An 18,463-nucleotide genomic window follows, 5' to 3' on the forward strand; every position below is an offset into this window, starting at 1 on the left:
CCGCTCGTCGGCGGCCTGTCTCCGCCGGGCCGCGGGGAGCGGAGCGGCGGGAACGGCCCAGCGCGGGCTGAAGCCGCGGGGGGCTCCGGCGGCGGCGGCCCGGCCCCGGGGAGAGCCTCCTTCCGGCGGCCCGCACCGCGGCCGGGCCCCGACCGCTCGCTGCCCGGAGCGGCCGTCCCGTTGCCGGGCTGCGCCCCTCGGGCATCTCGGCCGTCCCGCATCGGGAGAGCCCTGCGAGGAGCGGCACGGCAGGCCCTGCGCGGAGCGGCCGGGCGGCCTGCGGTGCTGCCCCGGCGTGGGGTGCCTGCCCTGGGGCTGCGCCGCGGTGCTTTCCCGCGGGCTCTGGCGGCCCCGTGCGCGGACGCCGTCCCGTGCCCCTGCTCCCCTTTAACAGAGTGATGCGCTTCAACCCCGGACGTCGCTGTTGGGGATGGATCGAAGAGCTTAACGCGGGAGGTGTGTCAGGCCCTGCGAGCACCGATGTGCCGGTGGTCTTGGAGCTGTTTGTGGCCCTCGGGCTGAGTGCTGAGCTGCCCCTCCGGGTGGGGATGGAGGTTTCTGGGGTTCCGTGTGCCCCCGGGGCTCCCTGTGAAGTTACCGTGTGTGTGAACAGCAATAGAAAAGAGCCAGAGCTCCCTCGCCCCTGGAAATCACCACTTCAAAGCAGCATTGGAGAGTTGTCAGCCTCCTCAGGCAGTTTGGAAGATTCCTTTTTATTATTTTTAAAAAGCAGCAGTCGCACCTCCTCCTCACACCTCCTCCCGCTGCTGCCACTGAAAATAAACGTGGGGGTGACAATGTCTGTGAGGAAACCCAGCTGTCCTGGACTGACCCCCGGTTTGGGGATGCCTGGCGGGGGTGCCCAGGGGCACATGGCACCCAGAGAAGCCTTCTGCTCCTTGCCTCCTCCATCACACTCATCTTGAACAGCCCCTCACCCAGACACCAGCACCCAGCGGGATCTGTGGTGTCACGGTGTGGGGTTTTCCTTTGCAGGGCTCCAGGCCGTGTGCGTGGGCACCGTGGGGCTGGTGGGGGTGTGCAGTGATGTGTGGCGTCCCCCAATGATAGCGAGCTCTTATCAGCCTGCACCAAAGCATGTTGTGCAAGTAAAGATAACAGGGATGCTGTGTGTGGCAGACAGCCCTGTTTGGACAGGAAAGGCTGGGAGGAGAGCTGGAAGGTGGCTTGTACTCAGTTTGTTGCCATGAGGGCGAAGTCTCAGGGTAGGAGATGTGTGCTGCTGTCTTCCGCTTTGGGTTGTGCGCGCTATTGATATCAATGGGTGCTTGTGGGCATGAGCGGCAATGCTGCGACTCAGGCGGCTTTTGGTGGCTGTTTGTCCTGGTTTGCCCATTACTTGGAGCTCAGAGCCTTCCTATTCCATCATCTCAGGTATCTGCAAGTTAGGTTTAAGTCAGATTTTGGTGCATGTGATCCAGCTGTGACAGGGATGTGGCAGCTTTTGTTGGTGCCCATGGCACGAGGGGTAAAAGCTTGTGAGAACAGAGTGATCAAATGGCAGTGGTCATGGGGAACTTAAAAAAGGCATTACCAAACTGCTCCAAATGATTCCTTGCCCCTGGATTTCCTGCTGAAGGACTGTCAAGCACAGCACGCCGTGGGGCTGCTCCTGCCTTTTCCCTCTGGCTGCTCCTTGGGAGCAGGAGTGGGGCTGCTGTGCTGTGCTGTGCTGAGCTGTGCCTTGTTCAGCCCTGTGGATCTGCGACACTGCAACTCTCAAGTACTACAGAGCAAATCCCCCTTGCCACTACCTCACCTACTGTGGGTGCTTTGCTGGTGTGGACCCTGAGTGGCTGCTGGTGTGAAGACGGCTGCTGCTGGGCTGAGTTCCACGTACAGTCAGGACAGAAGGTCAACCGACAATTTATTTATTCAGCCATTCATTTGGTGTGGTGTAACTTGAGAAACTTGGGATCTGGTCAGTTGAGACACTTTGTTTAAATTTCAAACTGCTTTTTTTTTTTTTAAAGCTTCTTTTGAACATCCATGCTGTTAGCTGTTCCTGACGCACGTATTAACCACCAAAATGCACTGACTTTTCAACTGGAAAATGTTAAAACAAGGCTTCTGATTAACTTCTCATTTTGGGAATGGACTAAGAGGTGCCAGGAGGCCCTGCAGAGCCTTTCCTTGAAACCATCGACCTTTAAAAAAACCCAGAAACTAACGACCCAAGCTGTGGTCGGTGCCAAAGCCGTTGCTGTCCTCCAAGCACTGCCCACTCCAGGGCTCTGTGGTCTGGCTCTGGCAGTGCTGGGGGAGATGTGGTGGTGCCCCCTCCCCGGTGCCTTTGATGCTGGTGAGTGGCAGGTCCATTGTGGCCCCTTTGTGCCCTCCTCAGTTCTCCTAGCCTGCACAAAACCTGCCATGGAAACCAAACCCGGCCGCTGTCCCAGGAAACCTGGAGGTGCAATTAGGAAATGCAAATATGAATGCAAATTCCTTCCCTGCCTTCACCCCGGGGCCACCAGCCAGTGTCCCTGCCTGTGGGCACCAGGAGGAGGATGGGGCACAGGTCTGGGGGTAGTGCTGGTAGCCGTGGGGCACCTCGGGCTCTACTCCCCTTTCCTCAAGGCTTCCCCAGCATCTTGGGGGAAGAATGGGGCATTTCAGCAGCTGGGAGCAGTGACTCATAGGTGACAATGTGATATTGATTTTTTTTTTTTTCCATCCTCTCTTGGTTGCCCAGCGACAAACAAACAAACAAGTGTCTTAAAATCCAAGCCAGCAGGAAGGGTGAAGCCCTGGTGGCTTCCCAGTGCCGTGCTGCCATGTCCGTGCTGCAGGCAGGATGCATGGGCAGGGTGCTGTGCGGAGCTGCTGCTCCCACCTAGGCTGCTCCATAGCCTGTCATGCTGCTGGGCTGGGAGCTGCTGGGGCACCGTGGAGGTTTTGGCATCTGTGGGACTGACCCTGGGAGCTGCCCTCGTTGGCATTGGTGACAGTCCCACAGTGTGTTCGGCTGCGAATGGCACTGCTCTCCTGTCTGGCTCCAGACAGGGTGGATTTTGTCGACATCTGGAGGTATTTTACACAAATGGAGCTGCTTCCTTTGCCCTGAAGGAGTTCACCCAGCACTTTGCCCCATGGGTGCCTGACTGCACTCCCATGTCTCTCCGACACCCTGTGCTTCCCCCCAGCCCTGTTCCATTGAATTGCTGGAAAATGAGCTCCAGATCCTGGAGGTGGCATTTCTTCCTTCTCCTGACATCTCGTCCATCCCTCCCCTCGCCCATTCTTGGGGCAGTAGTAGGGTAGTGAGGGAAAAAGAGTGGATTGTCTACAGAAAATGGAGCAGGGCACACCTGCGGCTCACTTTCTCTGATGTTCCAACCCTGACCTGATCTTAGTGTTTGACTCAGCTACAGAGCCCTTTCTAACAGTGTTTTTTCTCTCCCTCTCTGTTTCCAGGCGGCAGTGGAGCTCTGGCACGAGGACAGCGTGTGCAGGAGGTCCGGAGCTCAGCGGGAGTGCTGCAAGGTACCGGAGTGGGGTCTTGCTGGAGGGGCTGGGACATGGGGACATCCCATGGGGACAAGTCCAGGCTCCCTGTGCTTGGGAAGGAATGAGAGTGGTGTTGGAGAGGGGATGTGGAGCTCTGGGGTGCTGTGAGGGCTTACAGCTCTGCTGGGGGCAGACAGACGGACGGCACAGCTGCAGCGCCACGCTAATCCTCTTGTGCTGATGGAGTGTTCTAGCTTGTCCTAAACCACTGCTTATAAAATCCTCGCTACTTTTAGCTTCGCTGGCTGATAACTGCAGCTGTCAGATGAGCCCAAAGCAACTGGGACAGCGCAGTGACGGAGCTATGCGTGAATTAATTATGCAAACTTAAAAATAACAAAGTAGAAGTGAGACTGGGCTTGGAAGAGGAGCGCGCCCTAGTTTGGTGGCTTGGCAGAGCGTGCTGCTGGAGCACACGGCCCGTGTGCCACTGGCAGCTGGATCTGAGCAACCCTCAGGGCGCTGTCCTGGCTTCTGGATCCGTATCATTCCTGTGTCAAATCCGATGTACTGCAGTGGAGCAGAAGCAGTGCAGCGAACATGATCTTGTGGCTTTCAAAGGCTTTTATCTCCCCCTCCTGCAGACACAGTGTGCTGGAGGGTCCTTGGGAAACCTTCCTGGTGTTCTTGCAGGGGAGGGCAGCCATGTCAGTAATTAGCCGTCGGTCCCAGGTGAGGTGTAGTATTCCAGGCAGGTTCTCCTCTGTTGAGCAGTGTCACCCGGCACAAGGGAAGACAGAACAGCACAGTTATGCTGTGACGCCGTGTCCCAGCACAACAAGGGCACAGCAGTGCCCAGATTGTCAGCTCGGTGCTTTTGCAGGGCTTCCACTGGTCGTATGGCTTAGTGACTCATAAACCCAGGAGCTCCTGCTTGCTGCTTAATTAATCCTTTCTGCCTGCAGTGCTCTGCTCTGGGACAGGGCTCTGAGCTGCCCTCAAGCTGCAGCAGTGGGTTTCATCCACCCTATGTCTGCCCTCTTCGGTGGCCGTGATCTCGTGACCTGACCGAGGTGGCTGCGAGCAGCCTGCGTAATGACCGCTTCTAAATCTTTGTACCAGATCCTAATGGACAAGGGCCTGTCCTGGTAAATAATTTACCGTGCCCATGAGTGAGAGTTTCACTCCACTCATTTTGTTTCCATAGAAACTTCTGCGCTCCTTCTGCTCCACGCAGCCTTCGGCGAATCAATACCCATTTTTGTTCCTTTGCGCATTGAGTGATGGCCCTTAGATCTCGGGGACCGGAGGCCCTGCGGCACCGCGGTGTCATGGAGCTGGCACTGGTCAGGCCCTGAGTGCCTGCCTGCCCCAAACCGTTGTTTTTCTTCCCGCTGAGCTCCTGTGCGAGCCTGGAAGCAGTGAGGTGCAGACTGACAAAACCTGCTCCCAAACTGCCACAGCTGAGCACCTTTGTCTCTGCAAGAATTTATCTTTCCTTTGCTCTCTGCAGTTGTCCCCACTGCTTTTGTGCAAGGGTTTGTGCTGAGCCAGGAGCACAAAGGGAGGGATAAGTGGCTGAGGACGGGGCTGTGCGCCATATGGCGTGAGGGCTCTGCAGGATGGGACTGCCTGCAGTGCAGTGTTGGCACCAGCAGTTTGTCCATGAGCAGCCCCAGAGCGCTGCAGGGCTGGCTGGCACCTTGTGCTGCTTGCAGATGGGTAAACTGAGGCAAGTGGAGGGCTGGAAAGGGGCTCTGAGCTTGAGCTTGGCTCTGGCACCTCTGCATGTGTGTGATCCAGGGGGATGCCGGCACTGGTCACAGTGCTCGGATAGCGCAGGAGCAGCTGAGGTCACCAATGCTTGTGCAGTAAAGCAAACTAGCAATGCAGCTTAGAGCAGCGCTGACCCAGGGCATGTCCCTGCATGGCCGCCCGCCCGCCTGCTGCCACCTTTAAGCCCGGCCCCAGCACACGCCGATCTCCCAGCTGGGACCAATGCATTTTGATGTCAGCAGTGAAAGCTGGAGGAGGAAAGGTCACAGCAGCTCAGCCAACCCCACAGGAAAACCTTCTATCTGCCCCTCTGCTTTCGGCAGCCTCTTGCTTCTAATTTATGACACGTTGACACCAGACAGATTTGAACAGAGATGTGTTTAACCCATAAGGAGGGATACAGGGTTACTTTCATTGCTCACACTTGCTTGACCTATTTTTCTTTAATCCCTTCCTGGAAACCTGATTTCATGTTCGAATTCCCTCAACTATTTTAGGAATGTCGGCCTACCAAGATCAAATTACCTCCAATGAATCCGGTGCAAGGCAGCCTCACCAGGCAGGCAGGTTTTTGATTAAGATCTGGCACTAGCTCATTAATACAAGCCTCATTTGGAAGGGTGGGGGCTGTAATTGTAGCATGGCAAATGCACACAAAATCTGGGATTAGCCACAGGGAAACCCCGATGTGGGACTCTGGCACCTCAAGGAGGGCACTGGAGCTGCTGGACGAGTGCCCATGTCCAAACCCACCTGTGTCCTCAGCAGGGTTGTCACAGTGTGTCCGTGCCACAGGCAGACCCTCAAATGCAGCTCATATTCCTGCCTGTTTCTGTGTGAAAGGATCAGAGCACAGGCACAGACCTGGAGGTGAGTGTGTGGCTGCTGGAGAGAACAGAAAGGTGACGGAGGAGATTTTGGAGACTTAAGGCAGACACATCCTGCACGTCCCCGGGGTGTGCTCTGAATTTCAATGTGCTGGTACACACTAATTTTTGTTCCTAATCATTTCCTTTTCATCCTGGTTTTAATCCTATTACAGTCAGTGCTGGGCAGACACCTCCACCACCAAGCAGTCCCTGAGCTCTGAGATCCGTTGCAGCATAGTCTCTTTGAGGGGCCTGGCTGAAGACAGAGCCCTGGGGCTGAAGCAGTGATTTTTGGCTTAATGCCTCCACTTTGAGTCTTACTCTGAGAGTTTTCCCTCCCAAGCTCTGAGTGGGGACAGCCTACGAACACAGCATGGCAATAGCAGGAGAAAAGGGGCTGTTCCTGTTCAGCTGCCTTTAAACAACCCCATCTGTTGTCTGAGCCACAGCAGACATTGGGAAAGAACATTCCTCTTCCATTGGTGCCAAGGCTTTTCCCTGAGCTGTAAGGGCTGGGAGCAGTCGGTCCCGCTGCTGTTACAGCTGTTGGCTCCTTCACCAGGACTGCTTTCAGCAGAGCTGAACAACTGCTGTTCCCAGCATGGAGCTGTGAGTGCCCGGCCCCTGGGATCACCCGGCTGTGCCGGCCCTGTGCCTGGAGCAGCGTGGCTGTGGGTGCTGTGGGCACTCTGTGGGCACGACCGTCTGCGTGCTGCGCCTGCAGCCTACAGAGGTGAGCCTGCAGACAGCAGCCCACGCCACAGGTCGGTTCTGCAAGGTTTTGGGCTCTGCCCTCGCCTCAGGTCACGGTTGGCTGCCAGCTTTCTTCCTTCCTTTTTGGGCAATCCAAGGGATTTTGCTTTTCTTGGCACCCTCCCAGCCCTTCGCTGGCATCGAAGCAGCAACCAGCAGTGGGGATTCTGCTTCCCACTCTGAGCACAGGGACAGAGGAGGATCCTGGGCATGGAACTTCTTAGTTGAGTCGTGCTAATAGGTGACCAGCTTTTCTCCAGATTTTAACTCGTGATGATGTAGTGCTTTTCATTTCTCCACATCATCAGCAGGATGTCTTCACGGTGCAGTCCCTCGGTGTTGCTCAGAGCCAGACGTGCAGCAGAGCCTTTTTGGTGTTCAAATGTCACCATCCCTCATTTTTTTTCATCTTAGGACCAGAAGCTTTCAATTATTCTGCAGGCAGCTGCTCCCAGTCACGCTATCTGGCGTGGGTTCAATGTAACTGAGTTGCCCAGAGCCTCATAACTGCTCCCAACATGCCAGAGCAAAGCCTGACCGACAGGGCTGGGATGAGGCGCTTCCTGGTGATCCCCAGGGCTGGGCTCCCACGTGCAGCACGGCCCTGCACAGGGTGTGGGGCACCGGGTGACCTTCAGAGGCAGCCGCTCTGCTTAATGGGTTTCAATCTGATTATGCAGTGTGTTACTAAGAAATTTGCTTGGTTTGTTCTTCTCAATTAAATACAAATGTAGGGACAGTTATCTTGAACTCTCCGCCTGCTACTTGGGAAAAAGCCTTTGAAAATGATATTGTGGATCAAAAGTGTTCCTGGGGTAATTCTTTTTAAACGGCAGAGTTAATCCAGAACTGAATTTGTCCCTGCATTTCCAAATGAGAGGCAGTAGCTGTATATAATCTGTTTATGGTTTTAAAGCGAATGTTAATCTTGGATTTGGTGGCTTTTCCCAAGGGTCGATTTGCTGTGCTGCAAAATGCTTTAGCCCCCTGCACTGAGATGACTCCACCTTTTATTTTAAAGAGGGATTTCACCGTGTTTATAAACAAACGTCAAACCTGGGAATGTTCAATCTGTGGGGCCCTCTGCAGTGCAAGTGGTGCTATTTTTCTCCCCGTGCAGTGTTTGGTTTGTGCGGCGCCTGGCACAGTGACCCGAGCTCCTGGATGCCCTCCTGGGGGACGTGCCGTGCAAATGGGGGTGCAGTTGAATAGTTTGAGTTGAATTGAATTTCCCCCTCTGAGATCTTGCTGTGCCCTAGGTGCTTTCTCCACACCGACAGTGCCCTCGTGCAGCCCCTGCCTGCAGCTTCCTGGCCATGCGCTGGGGCTGAGCAAGTAGGGCAGAACCACAAAAGGACAAGACTGTAAATCCCACTCCTCACTCCAACAAAGCAAAAAATACCACAAGGAGGGTTTCTGAGGTGGGCTTCATATGAAGGTGGCTGCCAAAAATGTGCCTCGTGCTTCAGTCCAGCTGCTGGTCCTGGCTCTGGGGAGCTCAAAGCCACCCCCACTCCTGGGGCCCCGCGTCTCACCAGAGGTAACTTTGTGACATCTCTCTGTGCCCGCAGGTGCTGGGATGCTGCAGCGTGCTGGGGGCTGACGCGTGGAGCTCTGGCTGTGGGGAGCAGTGCCCCCGCCGCCCACCCATGCTCCCGGCCGGCAGCCGGGGCCTTGCCCCGTGACGAGGTGCCCCCCTCACCAGGACCGCCGCCATGACGAGCCTCTTTCGGCGCAGCAGCAGCAATGGCGGCTCACGCGGCGGCTCCTCGGCGCAGGAGCTCAACAACAGCCGCCCTGCCAGGCAGGTGCGCCGGCTGGAGTTCAACCAGGCCATGGAGGACTTCAAGACCATGTTCCCCAATATGGACTACGACATCATCGAGTGCGTTTTGAGGGCCAACAACGGTGCCGTGGATGCCACCATCGACCAGCTCCTCCAGATGAACCTGGATGGCAGCGGCTGTGAGGACAGCTCGGACTCGGAGGACAGCATTCCCCCTGAGGTACTGCTGTGTCTGGCCTGGGCTCATTCTGTCTCATTTCTGCCTCCTGCATGACTGGGTGTAAGGGAAGGACAGTGGAGCCGGTGTCTTTGCAGGCCTGCAGCTGCACTTTGTGGCTGATGTGGGTGCCTCTTGACAACCATTTGAATGCTGACTTGGCCACTTTGTAGCATGCAGCCTGGCAGTTGGCCTCTGTCAGTGCTTGAGGCTTGAGTCAAACCACTCTCCTCCCTCCTTTCTTCCCCAAAACCAATAGAAGGTCTTTAGCTCTTGCCTCACTATGCCAAAATGCAGTGCCTCTTCCCTACAGAACAGTGCCCCAAATCTGCCCAGTGCATGTCGGCCCCATCCTGCCTGCAGCACTGCTCAGCTCACCCTCACCCTCTCCTCCTCTCTCCCCAGATCCTTGAGCGCACCCTGGAGCCAGACAGCTCGGATGAGGAGCCTCCCCCAGTATACTCCCCCCCAGCCTATGAGAGCCAGGTGCTGAGCTGTCCACATGCACCTCCCACCCCCCCACCCAGGTGAGTCTGCTGCGTGTGCATTAGTACGAAGTCAAGGGAGATGAAGGAAGCTCGCAGCTGGATAAAAAATGGCCCTAAAACATGAATAGCTGAGGGGGCAAGAGGGCTGCCCATGAAGCAAGTAGAATGGCAAAAATCAGCTTCTGGATGCAGGAGTGCTTGCTGCCTCTGGAGAACACCAGGTACTGCGTGGCTGGGACCTGACACCTCTTATCTCTTGGCACCAGGAGCCCTCGTGCCTGTGGCAGGGAAGGGCTGTGGGTTTGTAGGATAGCTAGGCACAGTGAGATTTTCCAGCCTCTGGACAACACCTGGGGAGCTGGGCAGGTGGCTGCTGACACGGGTCCCTGTCAGCAGCGTTTGAGTTCCCTCTGGCTGAAGTCTCTGGCTGTGCTCACGGCAGGACGGATGTGCCGGGGCCTGGCCGCTACAGGAACTGGAACCCACCGCTGCTGGGCAACCTGCCTGAGGACTTCCTGCGCATCCTACCCCAGCAAGCTGCCTGCACACAGGTGAGCACCAACCCTGAGCCCCTGTGGCACGACCAAGAGTCGTGGGTTACTTCTGATCACTTGGAAAATCAGCTCTGTTGGTCTGCTGGGAAACACTAGGACCAGCCAGTGCTCTTGGGCAGAGCACTGAGGCCTTATGCTCAGTGGATACTATGTATGTAAGGTACAAAATCCTCATGTACACATTGGAAATCGGGGTACTCGTGCTCTCCTTGGCAGTTTTGGGGCTGGTACCACAACACCCTGTGGGGACCAAGCACAGCCTCAGTGGGCTCAGCTCAGCTTTGGCTGCTCCGCATCCCCTGGGCATCCCATGGCCACTTTGCACCCCTGCAATAGGGTTGGTGCCCTCCTAGTTTGTCAGTGGCCTGGGGAGGTCTGCAGATGCATCATCTTTTCCCAGCCCTTTTTGGTGCTGAAGGCAGTCTGCTATGTTGCCATATATACTTGCCTGAAAGTTGAGCTTCTCAGGCTATAATACCTTTCTGGGAATAGAAACGTAGCATTTCACTGGGGCTCAGGGGAGAGAGAAGCAGCTGCCCTTCTCTTCTCTGGTAATTGTGTGCTTTTGCTTTTTATGGCACTTTGAGAGCAGCAGTAGATATTGTAGATAGATACTGTAGGCAAGGGAGAGATTGATCCTGTGCAGTGTGGCTCTGCTCTTCCACATGTATGAATGCAGTGGGAGCTGGGGAGGGTGAGAGAGAGCGTGAGCACCGGTGCACTGCTAGTAGGAAATTGCAGTCTTTTCCTTTTAGTTGGGCAAAATTAAAGCAGTGATGCTGGCTGCAGGACCTTTCTCCTTCACTTTCACGTCTTGCTTCAACTCTGTGCTGATCTGAAAAAGAGCTGATTCCCACATCAGGGGCTGTGCTCCCACGCAGAGGTGTCCCCCTGGCTCTGCCTGGTGTTGGTGTCCAGCAGCTTTGTGCTGTGGCCATGGACCAATCTTTCTGCTCGTGTTTCCTCTTGCACAGGGCTCCTCTGGATGCCGGCAGCCTGTGCCACGGGGCCAGGGCTCCCTGGAGCAGGAGAGGAGGTGGAAGCAGTACCTGGAGGACGAGCGGATTGCGCTCTTCCTGCAGAACGAGGAGTTCATGAAGGAGCTGCAAAGGAACCGGGACTTCCTCCTTGCCCTGGAGAGAGGTGAGAAGCACCTTTAGGAACCTCTGTCTGCTTTTCAGGCGTGTGCCCCACTCTGGGACGCTGCTCCTGCTGCGGTGTGTCAACCTCATCCCCATCCGCTGCAGCTGGAAAACCACCACGTTTTGGCGGGCGCTCACTTCCTCCGCTGTGGGCTCCCACAGGGTGCCTGCGGTCGCTGTGTTGCAGCAGTGGTGGTGCTTGGGGGAGGCTGCCTGCTTGCTCCCACCGCTCCCAGCCGTGGTGTGGAGATGTTTGACATCCTTGGGGCGTGGCAGATCTTGTCCATTTGCTGCTGCAGGGACTGAGTGCAGTGGGCATGTACGGACAAGGAGCATGAAGCTGTGTGTGCTGCCTCGAGAGTCTTACAGGGCTTTTTGTTTTTTCAGATCGACTAAAATACGAGTCAAAAAAATCCAAGTCGACCAGTGCTGCTGTCAGCAATGATTTCTGTTTCTCCTCCATAATACCAGGTAATTTCAAGGTGCACAAGAGTATCTCCTGTCATCAGGGGAATGCTCCAAAGCTCCACCCAATGTGCCATGCCATGCTGTGCCGTGCCCTGTGATGTCTCTGCCTGGGGAGGAACCCAGCTGGTCCCTCCCTACTGCACAGAGCTCCTAAAAGCACATGGCAGTGGGGCAGACAGGTGACGGAGCTGGGTGCCTGTGCCCTCCCCATCCAGCCATGTCTTGGCTCTGTTCTTCCCCTGGGCCCAGTTCCCAGGGGTGACAAAGCCCTCTGTCTTGATGGGAGCAGAGGATTGTGTCTGGGAGACGTAATGACTGTTCCCAAGTAATCCTGATTAACCTCAGCAGTGAGGCAGCTGCCTGGGGACAGAATTAGCACTGGTAGCTGTCCATGTCCCTGAGCGGGACTGGGGTGGGCAAGATGCAGCCACTCAGCTGCAAGTTGGGGTCACTACCCCCAGGGTTTCTGCACCCCAGATCTCAGGGGGGTTTTGTCACCCAGAACCAGGTGTGGAGTGCTGTGCCCTTTTCCTGCTCACTGTTACTTAGCTCTGCCAGTGACCAGATGTGCTGATGGTGCCCAAATGTTTGCCTTCCAGGTGATGTAGCCACTCCTGGAACCAGCGAGGCTGGCAGTGCTGTGTCTGACGATGCCTTATTCAGAGACAAACTGAAACACATGGGAAAATGTGAGTTGGTTTCCAGGCTCCAGTCTGGCAGCAGGAAGCCCATGGTGGGCTAGAGGAGCGCGTGGATATTTTGTGGTGTGTGTTGATGATACAGATGGCGTTGGGAATCCCAGAAGAGGAAGCAGAGGAGTTTGCTATAGCTCTCCCTTTCCTCTTAAGCCTGCCACAGTTGCTTCTCCCATTGCAAAACAAACCCAAGTTCTTTGGGCGGCCTGACTCAGACTGCAGCTGGCCAAGACCCACTGGGGTGGCCTGGGGTAGACATGAGTAGGGAATACCACAAAAGTCCCAATGAAAGGATAGAAACACCAGCACCTCTGGCCTGGGGCCTCTTGTATCTCTGCTAGTGGCAGGACCTGGTTCTTGGTGCCCAGCACCACAGTGGCTGCTTCTGGCACCAGTGGCTCTTGCCCATAGCTGTCTCCTCCCCAGCACCCCTGGCAGCTCTTTGGGGAGTTTGTGGTGAGACCCTCACTGGCCTGTTTCCTTCCAGCAACGCGCAAGAAGCTGTTTGAACTCGCCAGAGCCTTCTCTGAGAAGACAAAGATGAGGAAGTCAAAAAGAAAACACTTGTTGAAGCACCAGGTGTATCCTAAAAGGGCCTTGTTGTCATTTGCCCCTGGTAGCTGGGACTGCTGGGGGAATGCGGGTGGTCCTGGGGACTCTGTGAGGCTGCAGTTTGGAGAGGAGCATCCCCAGGTGCCCCCACATCTGTGGGCTGTGAGGAGCGGTTTTGGTGCTATGACCATGCCCTGGTTTTCCTTAGCAGAGCATGCAGGCTGGGGACAGCTGCATCCACAGCAAATCTTCTTGATGACGTCGAAGGACACTCGTGCGGTAAGAAAGGCTCTGATTGCTGAGTGCTGCCACTCTGTGCTGTGCCATCCTGAGTTGTGCTGTGTTGTGCCGTGCCATGCCATACTGTGCCACCTTGCTGGTATGGGCCTGGCGTCACATGTGGGGTAATTGCAGACCCTGACTCGTCTGCCTCTTCCTTTCAGATGAAGATTTTCAAGCACGGCGGCAGCAGCTCCGGGAAGAGGAGGAGACGCTGAAGGAAGGGCAGTAAATGGTGAGGGCTGTGGTGCTGTGGCTGGTGACAGCTCCAGCGCCGTGATGGGACAGTGCTGGCCGTGGTGCAGCTGAGGCTGAGCACACACTGTTCTTCCTCCTCCTGGTCTCCTCCCCTCCAGGTCCCAGCGCTGGGGTTTATTGCTGGCACAGAATGTGCAAAGGGCTTAATAAGAAGATGGCTGAAAAAAGGAAAACAAACAAACACCCAACGACAAATAACCCCATTTTTTGGCTGTTCCCCCTCTGCTGTTGTACTCCTCTGAAGTACAAACGTTGAAGTGAGGCAGTTTTCTTTTCAGAGGTTTGAAAACAACTTCTCCTATCTAGCAAATCAGCCAAAAAAAAAAAAGGAAAGGAAACAGCTGGCAGCTGGTGTGAGCTGTGGCATTGGAGCTGGTGGGTCTGGGACTCAGGGAGGAGCCGTCCCTCCTGCGTGTGGGATCCACAGAGTTCTGCCAGAAGAATGCACATGAGCTGTGCTGAGGGGATGCCCCGGCTGCGGGAGCTGCCTGGCAGAGCATCCCTGTGCATATCTGTGGTGATCTGATGTAATTTTCCTCTGCGCACGCAGGAAAAGAAAACACAAGAAAGAAGCTAAAAACTGTCGTCTACTATTGCTAGGAGTAATAAGCAGAGATTCAGATCAGGTAATAGTGAAATAATATAAGTTGTTTATAAAAGGAAAGGCCTTCTTTTCCAAGGCATTTCCCTTTGCATTAAACCTTTGCCTTTGGCATCGCTCAAACTGCCTTGAAGTCGGACCCTCACTGCCTTGCTCCCTGTGGGGCAGCACCAAGGGCTGGATCTGCACTGGTGCAGCGGCCGAGCCAGGACATATCCTGTTGGGTGCAGTGCTCCAGTAGTGTTTCTGGGGCCGAGCAGGGACATCCCTTGCCATTGATGAGGTGGAGATTTGGGGTTTGCAGCTGGGGCTGGCGGAGATGTTTTTGATACAATGAGCCGGTGTGGGGCAGGAGAAGCTCTCCAAGCCTTGGGGATCGTTTTTCCAGGAGAGCGCAGGGGCAGCTGGGAAGCAGCGCTTGGATCTCTGCAGCATCCTGAGATGCTGTCAGGCTAAAAATAATTACGTAAACAAATTCCTTCCTTGTGTAAGTAACGAGTGACGAGCACTAAGTCAGAATTCGATCCCGCCAGCACATTTTCTTCTTCTTGATCAGCATAATCTGTTTACTGCTCAGTCAGGAGGTGGCTGCAGACATGCCTGTTCTGCTTTCTGGCTCCTGTGAACCAGCACAAATGTTTTAAGATTTGTGCTGCGAAGGTGGCAGATGCAGAATCTCATCCACCAGACACGCACGCAACTGCTGTCCCTGCCTCTCTGTGGGATTGCTAACAAAGCCCACATTGCTCTGGCTCCTGGCGGGCTCCTCCCAAATCCTCCCTGCATCCCCTTTGAAGTGGATGCCAACGTTTTTCCCCACAGCCACAGTGCACCTGTTGAGTGCTGCCACAGGGCTGAGTGAGGCAGGGACACCACCTGCCATCAGTGCTGCCGTGGGCTGCTTGCACCACGGTTGGAGCTCCTTGAAGGAGCTGCCCTCAAGTCTGAGCCCAACTTTGATCCTGCTCCTTTTTAAGGAAGGGGCAATGGTGTCCCCTTTGAAGTGGGGGCTGCAGCAGTGCCACACTGAACTGGCCTAATCCCCAAGGTGACTTTAGGTGGTGGGAACGGGGTGCAGGGAGGTACTGGGGAGGCACTGCTACTCTGTGTAGCGTCAGGATCTGGAGAGGTGCGTGTCCCATGTGGCACAGGGCAAAGCATGAAGCTGCGGCTTTGCTGCTGGAGCAGGAGCTGGGGGCTGCTATCCCCAGCCTGAGGCTGGCTCTCAGATAGCGGGAGGACACCGCTGCTCCCTCCCACCCCAAAGCAATGCTGTGTAGTTGGAAAAAAAGCTTGGAATTGGATCAGCTTGTAAACGTTCCAGTGCTTTTGAGCTACCAAGGGCTTAACTCGCAGCAAAGTTTTCATGCATGCAGGAAGCACAGACAGGCGGTGCAGCGGGGCTCCTGTGGGCTGTGAGCTGCTGTCCCAGTGGCTGTGGCTGCTTTGGGGTCGGGGAATGTGCTCCTAACAACGTGCCCTGTGCTGCACAGCTCTGAGTGATGTCACTCTGCGGCCATTTTAAAATACCTTGGAGGCACAAAACATCGTTTCAATGGACGATGAAGAGTGGCTATTTTTATCTCCTTTAAAAAGACAGTGAATCAGGTCTAATGAGCAGAAAGGCCCCTACAACCAGCTCGGGAGCCAAAATGCATTTCTTGCATAAAGCTGTACGATTCTCAGTGACGTTTCTATCACTTCTATATGAAATGTTTTAAAAAGAACAACAACAAAAAAGAAGTCTGTGGCGTGTGTGTGTTGCTCTTTTAGAATTTCCATAAGTGATTTTTTTTTTCTTAAAAATGTTTAATAGTAATTCATATAATAAAGTCCTGTTGTACTCTTTAACACTGCAGCATTTTGCTTTTAGCTGCTGTTATTTTACACGGGGAGAAAAGAAGAAATCAGGGCGGAGAGGGGCCTGCGCTGTCCTGGAACAGCTGCAACACTTCTTGAATTCTGCTCTCTGTGAGCAGGAGTTTTGTTTCAGAACTGTGTTTTTAAAAAAACTGTGCCCAGGAGAAGCCTAGAACTAAAAACTGTGGTAGAATCACGGTGATGCTGGAGGTGCTTCAGGGCAGCGCCTCCGTGCACGCGTTCTAGGAGCGTAGCGGGGTAACAGCTGCTCCTAGGACCCATTTCAGGACTTTCAGTCCCGGCTCTGGGTCAGCAGCGCTGGCCCTTTAAATGGCGGAGGGGCCGATCCGCAGCTCGGCTATCGGCTGCCTCTGTCTGCGCGCCACCTCCCGCCCACAGTACGCCCTGGCAGCAGACTGGTCGGCGGCCCAACGGGACAGCGTTTCCGCTTCCGGGTGGTGGGGCAGCTCGTTGCTAGGGTGGCACTGTTGCTAGGGGAGGCCTAGGCCGCCGCCATGGCGGGGAACCGCATGCAGAAGACCGGGAGCGTGTTCAGCCGGTAATGGGGGGCGTCGGGAGGGCGAGCGTGGTGGACGTGGGCTGCGGGGGTGGGCGCTGAGCCGTGGCTGCCGCCTGCAGGACCCGCAATTTGCTGCGCATCGGCGTCATCGAGAAGCCGCTGTGGTTCGACGTGTACGCCGCCTTCCCTCCGCTCCGCGAGCCGCTGTACCGCGTGCCCCGGCCGCGCTACGGCAAGGTGACGGACGTCGTGCCGCCCATCCTCTACCGGGAGGACGAAGTGCGAGCGTGAGTCCCCGCCCGGGGCCGGAACCGCCCGCTTTGGGGCCGCGCGACCCTTCGGTGTGCGTGTGGCTGTGCCGCTGCGGGGCGCTGCGGGAGCGTCGCTGCCCTGCCGTCTCCTGGCTGCTGCGGGGCCGCTACTGCGTGGCCGTGCCGTGGGGGAGCCGCACGGCGTTGTGCGTTCGCAGGGGCGGCCGGGCACCGGGCCGGGTGAAAGCTCGGCTGCCACGGAAGGCGGAACGGCCTTAAGGCGCCGCGCGTGGCCTGAGCAAAGCCCCTGGGGGGGGGGGGTAAGCTAGCAGGAGCTCGGCGCTGCGGCTGAATGCTGAGTGTGCTGGGTAATGCCCAATGGTAAAAGAAGTGACGGTCTCGTGAAGGCCTCTTGTAGCCTGGCTCTGATCGTGTTCATTTCCTTCTAAACGTGTCTCTTTTTAATTGCTTTAAACACTGGTTTTTGGTTTTAAATAGGAAATTTTATAAAATATATGGCAGCGGTCCCAAACCCTTTGATTTATCACAACCGAGGTACAAATCTACTTGCCAAAGGTAAGAGTTTTAGTTTTTTAAATTAAACTACAAATATTTCTGGAACTCGTCCCTGTCTCCCCTTGGGTCAGCAAACCAAAATGGTTTTAGTGAGAGTGAAAGTACAATCTTGAAATCTAGGTTTGTTGAGAAATATAATGAATTGAAAGAAGAAGGAAAAATCGAAGAGGAAAACCTGTTTGAAGAAACAGGAAAAGCCCTTTTAGCCAGTGGGATAATTCTACAGAGACGAGGAACAGATAAAGTAAGCCAAACTCAGTTGTTTTCTGTTGTCATATGCCCTTCGTTTTCCTCATTATCCAGTCATCCTCGGTCTAAGCATCCACAGAGCTTTTTCTATAAAAGAGGCTGAAAAGGAGCAGAAATTGGTTCTAGTTAAAGTGTGATGTCCTATGAGCGTGTAGGAAGATGAGATCAGTACCTGTCTTTTATCTTTTTTCTTGAGGTCAGCAATCTCATTTTGAGTTTCTTTCTTCTTGGTGGTGCTTTGAGACTGTGTTGTACCTTTATAATAATCTAAGCATGAATCACAACTTGTCTCTCAGCTTTTCTGGGCAAGCAAACTGGCAGTTGCTTTCTGTTGCTCTCTTCAGTCATGCTTTGACAAACTTTTTCAGCCCTGTTTTATTATTGTGATCATCTGTCATTAACTGTAGGTAGCACAGCAGGATCATCAGGATGCGGAAGCCAGGGATTCTGTGCTACGTCTGCAACTTCAAACCGTGCTGGAAGAGTTGCAGGAGAAGAAGGAAAGTCAGGAGGAGCAGACAGCAGAACTGAGAGAAACGCAGAAGGAAAATCCTTCATCCTAACAGCTGTGCTCTTGGCACATCCTGCAGCTTGGTGTTGTGTGCCCATGCTGCTCGCCTGCTCAGGAGCCAGCGTTTCCATCTGCACAGCTCTAAGAAATATTCTGAAGGAGGCTATGGCTCAGTCTTCTGGCTGTGGTGCCTCCCTGCCATGGTGTGTGTGACACACGTTCTTGTCTTTCAGTCTCCCCACTTAGGAAGCAGGAGATGATCCTCTTTTAAGGAACATTGCCTTGACATTTTCAATTGTGTTGTCTCAGCTTTTGAGATGGAAAATAGAATGGAAAATTAAACACTTCCTGCAAAATGGGAACCTGTGTCTTATTTGCAGTAGCACTGTCTGGCACTGATGGTACAGGCGTTGTGACAGTCCTGCTGTTGAAATGGCAGATGCTGTTTACTTGATGCATTGTAACAGCTGTCAGAAGTGTCATCTTTTTATAGCTGATTCCGAAGAGTTGCTATTTATATGGATGTTCTAATATGTTCTTTCTGCTTCGTCACTTGCTTGCATTCCTGTTAGGATGAAACACCACAGATA

General features: G+C 54.6%; 2 protein-coding genes across 5 annotated transcripts; both read left to right on the forward strand.

Annotated features, from left to right (window-relative positions):
* Positions 1-364: 364 nt before the first annotated feature.
* On the forward strand, positions 365-14,033 carry CUEDC1 (CUE domain containing 1). Of its 4 annotated transcripts, XM_042880054.1 has the most exons (12): positions 365-1,226; positions 3,436-3,504; positions 8,438-8,872; positions 9,275-9,396; positions 9,800-9,908; positions 10,886-11,054; positions 11,441-11,524; positions 12,121-12,210; positions 12,704-12,797; positions 12,989-13,047; positions 13,212-13,282; positions 13,404-14,033. In XM_042880054.1, the coding sequence occupies exons 3-11, from the start codon at positions 8,582-8,584 to the stop codon at positions 13,277-13,279; spliced, it is 1,086 nt and encodes a 361-aa protein (XP_042735988.1). In that variant the 5' UTR covers positions 365-1,226; positions 3,436-3,504; positions 8,438-8,581; the 3' UTR covers positions 13,280-13,282; positions 13,404-14,033. The 4 variants fall into 4 exon arrangements, with proteins under 4 accessions (XP_042735988.1, XP_042735985.1, XP_042735986.1 ...); XM_042880051.1 differs by having other exon boundaries at positions 365-1,875; positions 13,212-14,033; XM_042880052.1 differs by having other exon boundaries at positions 365-1,395; positions 13,212-14,033.
* A 2,145-nt stretch (positions 14,034-16,178) lies between these two features.
* On the forward strand, positions 16,179-18,232 carry MRPS23 (mitochondrial ribosomal protein S23). The gene is made up of 5 exons (XM_042880069.1): positions 16,179-16,325; positions 16,406-16,573; positions 17,036-17,113; positions 17,234-17,357; positions 17,770-18,232. The coding sequence occupies exons 1-5, from the start codon at positions 16,282-16,284 to the stop codon at positions 17,923-17,925; spliced, it is 570 nt and encodes a 189-aa protein (XP_042736003.1). The 5' UTR covers positions 16,179-16,281; the 3' UTR covers positions 17,926-18,232.
* Positions 18,233-18,463: the final 231 nt, after the last annotated feature.

The sequence above is a fragment of the Lagopus leucura genome, unplaced genomic scaffold (assembly GCF_019238085.1).
Source record: "Lagopus leucura isolate 7727_CA_CO unplaced genomic scaffold, USGS_WTPT01 Super-Scaffold_100024, whole genome shotgun sequence".
Lineage (NCBI taxonomy): Eukaryota > Metazoa > Chordata > Aves > Galliformes > Phasianidae > Lagopus > Lagopus leucura.